This window comes from Solanum tuberosum, unplaced genomic scaffold (assembly GCF_000226075.1).
Source record: "Solanum tuberosum cultivar DM 1-3 516 R44 unplaced genomic scaffold, SolTub_3.0 scf00148, whole genome shotgun sequence".
Lineage (NCBI taxonomy): Eukaryota > Viridiplantae > Streptophyta > Magnoliopsida > Solanales > Solanaceae > Solanum > Solanum tuberosum.
Genome location: NW_006239071.1, coordinates 488642 through 497820, shown reverse-complemented (window position 1 = coordinate 497820; position 9179 = coordinate 488642). Strand labels below are relative to the sequence as shown.

The window sequence follows — 9179 nt, the reverse complement described above, 5'->3', positions numbered from 1 at the left end:
GGAAAATAAGTAGATTTCTTATTTATTTATTTTTATGTTCAGTATGTATGCAAAAATTGGTATCCTAAAAGGTTTTGTATATAATCTAAACAAATGCTACTGTAGGTGGAAGTAGGGGTAGGATCCGCTCTCATTTGGATATTAGGAAGGAGAGAGTATTCTAATTTCGAAACCAGAACAACACGCGGGTTGGTGGTGATGGGGCTTACTAGGTGTAGTGAGAATGAAGTGTTTTCCCTACTTCCACTACAAAAGTAGTCTTCCTCAATTTTAAGGAACTTAGGATTGTTTGATTGGGAATAACTTATCTCGGAATAAATTATTCATGAAAAAGTGATCTCACTATGTATATGAGATAACTTATCCCACCATCACTATGGTATAAATGGTGAGATAAATAATCCAAGGACTACTTAATACCTCCAAACAAACGCAAAATAAAAATAATCCTACATTTTATTTCGAAATTATTATACCTTATACATCCCACAAAACGACTCCTTAGTTTCTTTGGAAAAAATATTTTCCAAAATTTCTGACCAACCGAATATGAAATAGATCTTTTCCTCCATATCAAACACATTCATAAATTTATGAAATTAAAGTTCGACTTGCTTCACATACTATGTCACATGTGTGCCTCTTTTTTGTATTTTATTTGAACATTGTATTTTTGTGTTGAAACTAGTAATACCATACAAAGGTAATTACTAAGCATCCAATCTAACAAACTAAAAGTTTGAACCACTTACAATATAAAAATTCTGAGTTTATCATTGTTGATTAGTGCAATGTTGTTAAGCAAAGACAGGTTAGAGTGGATAGCTCGAGGGTGGCTTGAAAGGTCATTTTGGAGGCAAATTTCATGATTTTGAAAGGAAGGGGAAAAAGGAAAATGGAAACATTCATAACTGGCCCTTTCTCCACAACATTCATGTGGTTATGAGTTATGTGAAGTTATTTGTGGTCATATTTAAGATAAGGTCAATTTAAGAAAACTAGAGGACCTATTTGACCTTAATGGTGCATCAATGGATTAGATTGGAGTGTTTTTGTTTTATATACGTTTGAGGTATGGTATTCACGAAAAAAAATGGAAAATTAAATCAAATCAATTTGAAAATAGAATTATATTGAAGGAAAAAAACTTGATACATTTGATTTGCTTGATTTTAATTTTTAATTTTAAACATAGATAAAATTTGACTTGATTTTGGTATCAAGCATAAAACAATCGAAGCAAAATAATCAAATTGACTATATAAATATTTATCTAAAAGTTATCTGAATAAAGCGATAAAAATTGAAACGACGAAAAATCGACTTAATCAATTTAATTTGATTATGATATTTAAAAAATCAACTAATTTGTTCCGATTATATTTTAGAGAAAAAAATAATTCAAATTGGACCATAAACACCCTTAGTTCTATTTGGAAGTCTTATTAATTGGTCCACAAATTTTCTCTCAAATGTAAATATACCCCACAATATTGTATAATACATGGTTTGAATTACTTGATGGTCCATCTTCACAAATCAAAAACAACAATGTCTTTTCATGAAAATATAATATCAAAGTGATTATCATTGCACCAAATTAACTATATTGTTATTCAAACTTATGGCACCCACGATTAGAAAAAGAATCTTTAAATAATTAGTTTCAGGTTATTTTAGAAAATGATTTTTTCTTGAAAAATATTTGTTAGTCAAAAACAATATATATTATATATAACAATATATATTATATCTGCAATTAAAATAATATAACAGCAATATATATTATATATAGTCAAGGAATGATGGAATATACACAAGCAATTTTACCGTACTTCACGATAGTAAAATTATTATCCAAAGACCCTTAATTCAAATAAAATAAATCAAAAAATATGAAAAAAATTATATAATAGAGAAAAAACAAATATCAATAACAAACAAGACGATAACCATTAAATAAATATAATTTCAAACTTACTAATGATAACTATGAATCTATGATGAGTCGGATGGATAACAAGTTTTGCATTATATTCAAATGGATTTATTATAATTAATTAAACTAATTTTAGGATGACTATCAATTACTTGTTAATTGCTAACATCTTTCTTTTGTGAATATTCCAATTTTCTTAATTAATAATATTAATTGTGAAAATGACTTTCAACTTGGCCTTTGGTTTGTGGATATCCATTTATGTATGAGAAGTGGCCACTTGTATGAATCATACCTGTCAAATTACTTAACCTTAATCATGCTATTAATTAATAATGGATCACCAATTAACGAGTTTTGAATACGTTTGCAAAATTATCGACTTCGGATACCTATCATAACTAATTCAGATTCACACCGAATAAGATTAATGACAGAGAAAAGTGTTCCTTATAAAATATATATATATATATATTAGCTTGAGTCCATTATCGACTACTGAGTCACTTAGCTGAAATTTTCACTATGAAAAAAATTAAATCTAATATAATTATTTTAGAAAAATAATTAAATTTATATATACAATATAATTTTGAGCCCAGACCCAGCACCCCATGGTTGACCTTCAACCTTCTCCTTACTAATATTGCATAATTTTTTTATGAATTATTTATCATTTTCTTTTAGATATTATTCCATTGCTCAATAATGTAAGAGTAGATGCGACTTATTAGTAACATATAATTTAGAGAATTTGACAATGATTTGACTGTAATCGAGAATCTTACTAATTGAATTGAATATTTACGACTCTATTTTCATTTTATAATCTCTTCCATCGTTTCTCTTTCTCCTATAGCTTATGGACACGAGGTAGCCCCACTTGTTATTGCTCAACTCATGTATGTCATGAGGTGTCCAAACTTGATTCTCCAAAATACAACATGACATGTCAAGTGTTCACCTATGACGTGGCACAATGAAATCCTATCATGTTTGTTGTGGGTCCCAAGATCTACCCCATAATATTTATACATATATAATTGTACTAAGAATAAGAAATTGCTTGATGGAGAATATAATAGAAAAAGTTAAAATAGGAAAGTTCCTAGATTGGACAAATAAAACATTGATCTTACGTGTCAACGGTAACTTAACTACGTGTCGATAAAAACTCAATGTAATTTTTTTTAAAATCCTCAGTTTCAAAATTATAGTATCTTTTATCTCATCGATCAAATAGTTCTCAAGTGACATGGTGGATCACCAATTCTACGGATTGGATAATTATTGCTTCATTGGAATGAGTCATATATGTGGCAATAGTAAAAAGAAGAATTGATATATAAGTTATAGATTTAAGTCGTGTAATCGATATTAACAAATATTTGCACTTTATATCATAAATAGAGATTGATATAGAATTTTAAGTTATATATTTCTGTAACGACTTCAAGTAGTATTTCTATGCTATAAGCAATTATTAACTTTTTCTCCAATTCCTTTTATCTTTTCTTAAAATTGATCAAATATTTTTTTTTTTATTTCTTCTCTTATATTATTCACTTCAAATTCTAACTCTACCTCTCTCAATCTCTCAAATTGTTGTATTCATTTTCTCTCTCTATCTCATTTGCTTCTCTTTCTCCTTGAAATTCTCTGTCCCTTCTTTCTATCTTTGGATTATATATCATATATATGGATCTTTGATTCGAAAATATTAAGCACAAGTCAGGGAGAAAATAAGAATATTGAAGAAGAAGAAACAAAAAATTTGAGATGGAAAGGCCTATAAGGATTAATTAAACCATTGAAACGTACTAAGAGAGTAGAATTCATTCAAGAAAACTTGATGATCTTAAAAATATTCATATAAAAAATTACATCAAACTGAGTTCGAACTAACAATAAAAAGAAACGGTCAAATCAGAAACAGAACACCATGACAAATGGTGTAATTGAACCATTTGATAATGATGGCATCAAATTACCATAAATGAAGGAGATGAAAGTTTGAATTTTCAATTCTTTGAAGTTGTTACAGTTTGAATAGATTGATTTCAATCTGTAGAGTGATTTTGGGGATTAAAATTAATTTTACATTTAGGTTCCATATTAAGTGCAACTGACTAGGTTAGTAATGTATCATGGGTGATGTATCCGGATGGATGATTCTTTAAGGGATTTTTGTAAATTAGAAAAGAGTAGGTATAAGATGTATTTTAGATCTTACACTATGAGATTTATGTAAGTTATACTAAATTATTTCCCACAGCTTTGAGGATATACACACCAAATTAGGAAAGATGATCATTAAGAGAAAAATCATTAAAAAGAATATCATAATTTAGTTGTTGTACAAGTATGGTTCTTGATTTTTTTAAGAATTCAACTTTTTTAAAATAATTAAAAAAAAGAATATTTTTAATAAATCAGGATCAAAATTCACGCATATCTCAATTAATTCCACCTAACATATACTACAACAACCATACTTCTTTTTTCTTTTTTTGTTCCAACATGAAAAGACAACACATTTGCAACTATATATACATGGTATTACTTTATTAACATTTTCATCTCAAAACAATTTTATCTTCTCTCTCCAATTTTCTATTTTTCCAAAATGAATGGAGATCATGAAACAAATAATAATGACCAAAAAACACCACTCCTTCCAATTCATAGGTCACAAAGTATGAATTCATTTATTCAATCAATTTTCACATTAAAGAATTTATTCACAATTTTAGGACCTTTACTATGTATATTTATTTGCTTATTTGTCAAAATGGAAAATGCTCCATCAACAAGTGCAAATATGTTGGGAGTTCTTGTATGGATTTTTACGTGGTGGTTATCGGAGGCGGTGCCGATGCCGGTAACTTCCATGTCACCGTTGTTCCTCTTCCCGTTGTTCGGAATTTCGTCGTCCGACGAGGTTGCTCAGTCGTACATGGATGATGTTATTGCACTTGTACTTGGAAGTTTTATACTTGCACTTGCTGTTGAACATTATAATATCCATAGAAGATTGGCCTTGAACGTGAGTAATTCTAGTTTCTTTTATCTTATTTTTTGCGATTTTATAGTCCGATTACTCGAAAAATACAATACTACTTATGTTAATGGTAGAGTTTAAGTTATATACATCGTTGTATGTCAGACATGGGATAAGGAGAAGAAAAATGTAGAACTTCTCTAAAGGTCCATGTCCAATTTTTGCTTTAAATTGGAGAGAACTAGAACTTCTTGTTTTTGAAAAATAATTATAATTTATAATTATAGAGTTTCAAATGTCACTAAAACTTTATAATAAATGAGGCTTGTTGGAATAGTTGAGCGTCTATTAATAGATTTGAATCACATCAAAGAATAAGTGAGAATACTGTTAATTCTTTTGATTTGATTAGAGAGATTTGTGGGGTGGGGGTGAAATTTTTGTGATACTCTTTTCTTGTAAAATTTAAAACTAACCTCTATAATAGAGATATATATCTTACGTGTCCGCAATAATTTACTTTATCTTACGTGTCCACAGTATATACCTTTTTTTTTAGTAAGTAGTTCGAATTATTGTTTTAAGACAAAATTTGACGTGCAATGGGCCATATGAATTATGCAGATAACACTATTATTCTGTGGGGACCCACTAAATCCACCACTCCTCCTCCTCGGGATCTGCACCACCACGTTCTTCGTTAGCATGTGGCTGCACAATTGTGCAGCCACAGTAATGATGATGCCAGTGGCCACTGGAATCTTGCAGCGACTGCCGTCTCGCACCAATAGTGGCCATCGGAATCAAGAAAATAATAATTTTGACGATGACTTGGTCACCAATTTTTGCAAAGCGGTTGTTTTAGGGGTGATATACTCCGCGTCGATTGGTGGAATGAGTACGTTGACCGGGACAGGTGTCAACTTAATATTGATTGGAATGTGGAAGAGTTATTTTCCTCATGAAAAGGCTATAAGTTTTAGCACTTGGTCATCTTTTGCTTTCCCTTTGGCTTTGGTGATATTTTTGGCATTGTGGGCTATTCTTTGCCTATTTTATTGTAGGAAGGGATCAAGTAGTGCACTTTCTGCTTATTTGGACAAAACTCATTTAAAGAGGGAGCTTGATTTGTTAGGTATCACTTCTTCTAAAACCATTATTTCGTGGAGTAACTAATTATTTAGAGTTTTAACTTCTATCGAAAATTCATTTTTGAGTACTAGTGTGGATTTTTATAAAGTATTTTTTTGTTATAAGATTACTTAGGAAGATAACGTCTCTTAATTTTAATCCATATATGTGATGTGACTTGACGTCTCAGCATGAAGTTCAAAAAGGAGTAATTTTAGTATCTATGATCTTACACATATTGATGTTATACTACTTGTGTGATCATAAGACTTTCGAAAGTTGGTTAAATTATGTATTGATAATTGTTCATAGAAGTGGAATTAATGATATAAAATAAAAATAAGAGAAGTTATTAGTTACGCAATCACTTTGTTTTGTTACAAAAATAGAATTGATGGTTAGATGTCTTTTTCCATTATCCTCAACTTATATCCCATTATTTTGTGGTCAATTTTGAGAGTGTTTTTTATTTAAATGTTAGGACTTTGATACGGTTTTATTTTACTTATCGTATTGAAAGTTGTATTCTTTTTTGATATCTACCAAAGAGATCAGAGGTATTTGATTCCCACAAGGAATTGCAAATCAACAAGTGTTCCAATTAATTGAAGTTTGTGGCTAGCTACCATAGTATATTCTCCATTGACCACACATTTCTCGTTACACTTGTAGACATAATATATGTTGATGAATATTAAATTAGTCTTTTTCTGCAATTATTTTATACAACTTCTAATGTTTTTGGCCCCACTTTTGTGATGTGTAGGTCCCATGACTTTTGCTGAAAAGATGATCTTGACGGTATTTTCGGTGAGTCAATAAGATAACGAGAGCCTTGAAGTAACTGTAAAATTATTTTGAGTCATAAAAATAATTATTAATAATTGTATTAGGATAGATTGTCTATGTTATACTTCTCAGAGTGCCACTGTTATGCTCCGAACTGCCCTTTATTATATTATATATAATGAATTGTGATTAAATGTTTAATTAAACTAATATTATTAATTAATTGTTACAGATTTTAATAATGTTGTGGATGACAAGAAGTATTACTGAAGATATTCCTGGATGGGGATCCCTCTTTGGTGGACGTGCTGGTGATGGAACTGTTAGTGTAAGTACTACTGACCTGCCACGTGCGAATTCAAATTTAATCAGATCGTTCGAATGAGAAAAAAAAAACAGGTTATTTTACCCTAATGGGTAAATTTTATTAAATTATCAGTTGATAGAAGTTACATCATTACTTATTACTTTTTTTATTTGTCTAATTTGATTTGACACGAAGTTTAAGAAAGTAAAAAAAGACTTTTGAGTTGTGTGATCTTAAACTAAAAGATATATAGAATGTACTAGGATGTCGTTCAATCTTATAATCTTAAACATGTCTGGTGAATATGTCGTTGATGATGTTTGATCTTAATTATTAATTTTTTAGGTGATGATGGCAACCTTATTATTCATAATTCCAAACAAGAAGCAACCAGGGGAGAAATTAATGGATTGGAACAAATGCAAGAAATTGCCATGGAACATAATTCTTCTATTAGGGGCAGGCTTTGCAATAGCTGATGGATTTAGGTCAAGTGGTCTAGCTGAGGTACTCTCAAGAGCCCTAAATTTCTTGGAAAACGCGCCTTACTTAGCCATCGCGCCAGCTGTATGTTTAATAAGTGGGACCCTAACCGAGTTCATCACGTCTAACAATGCCACCACAACCATTATTGTCCCATTGCTCATTGAGATCGCGAAGACTATGCACATTCATCCCCTCTTACTCATGATCCCGGGGGCAATTGGTTCACAGTTTGCTTTTTTGCTTCCCACCTCTACGCCCTCAAATGTTGTAGGGTTTACTACTGGACATATTGAGATCAAAGACATGATTAAAACTGGACTTCCATTGAAAATTGCTGGGATTGTTGCTCTATCCTTCTTGATGCCTACCCTTGGTAAAGTTTCTTTCAAATTTCTTAGTTTTCATTTCGATTTATTTAACTTTTATAATCACATATAAATGTTTCAAATATTTTTTTTTCTTTACTTCTTAAACTATTTATCGAGTTAAATGGTATATGTCACATGAAGTAAAACACAAGGAGCATTAAATATCCACATTTACTAGTCCCCCCTCCCTTTTTTTAATATATATTTTAACTAAGTATAAAAGTTAGGGGCATAGTCAACGTCAACACGAGCTAATGACTCATGCTTTCTAAGGATTTAAACTTTATAAGTATAAAGAGTAACATTAAGGTTATTTTAAAGAGATAAAAATAATTACGTATATATTTGTTACTTTAGTAAACAAATTATCGTTATAGTGGATAAAATTTAGTGATCATATGTGAAAATTGACCCTTTTTTTTTATTTTTTTTATTTCAGGACCTATGGTGTTTGGAACAGATAAACCTGTGAATAATGTATCAACAAACTATTTGCATATGTGTGGCTAGTTTAATTCTGTTAAAGATGAAAATATAGAGGGATACACAAGGCCAGTTATATGCATCGACAATGTAAAAATATTTGTACAATTATCTTGATGTTGTGCTATTTTTGCAATTGGTGGTCTTCTTTTCCTATTTTCTTTTTATTGTTGAGTTGTATCTATTGTATAAGCTTTTTTCAATTTATAGTTTAAGATATGAAATATGAAATGTAATTTCGTATTTAAGTTTTGCAATTCAAATATTTAATTGTTCTGATTTGAGCTCATAACACCATTGATTATTAATTAGGAAAAATTAGCAAACTAGTCAAAAAGTCTAACTTAATTAGTAAAAATCTCCATATTTTATAAATATTAGTAAAAATGTCAAAATGTCATTATTTTAGAAAAGCTTGTGTATCCTAATTTACTTTCTATTTTATCTTACCTTAATTACACATTTACCAATTAATCCTCTATCATATGTTTAAAATAAAGGGAATATTTTCTCTCTCTCATATTTTCATCTTCTTCTTCTTTTCTTCTTTTTTTTTGCAACATATTTACATCTTCCAATTCTTCTCCATTTCAAAATCCGCCTCTCTCTTCCTTTTTATTTTTTCCAGAAATTGAAAAATATATTTATAAAGATATTCACACAATCCCTTTTATT

The 9179-nt window shown here is 29.8% G+C and overlaps 1 protein-coding gene across 1 annotated transcript; it reads left to right on the top strand.

Moving 5' to 3' along the window:
• The first annotated feature begins 4509 nt into the window (after positions 1–4509).
• Positions 4510–8783, top strand: LOC102594902 (tonoplast dicarboxylate transporter). Its single transcript, XM_006352290.2, has 6 exons — positions 4510–4985; positions 5565–6075; positions 6838–6881; positions 7093–7188; positions 7513–8026; positions 8461–8783. The coding sequence occupies exons 1-6, from the start codon at positions 4566–4568 to the stop codon at positions 8529–8531; spliced, it is 1656 nt and encodes a 551-aa protein (XP_006352352.1). The 5' UTR covers positions 4510–4565; the 3' UTR covers positions 8532–8783.
• Positions 8784–9179: the final 396 nt, after the last annotated feature.

Bases quoted from the DNA above. Each gene is read 5' to 3' on its own strand.
- LOC102594902 (XM_006352290.2), top strand. From the start codon at position 4,566: ATGAATGGAGATCATGAAACAAATAATAATGACCAAAAAACACCACTC. The intron at 4,986-5,564 runs GTGAGTAATTCT...TGAATTATGCAG, and splicing joins ATAGAAGATTGGCCTTGAAC to ATAACACTATTATTCTGTGG. The intron at 8,027-8,460 runs GTAAAGTTTCTT...TTTTTATTTCAG, and splicing joins CTTCTTGATGCCTACCCTTG to GACCTATGGTGTTTGGAACA.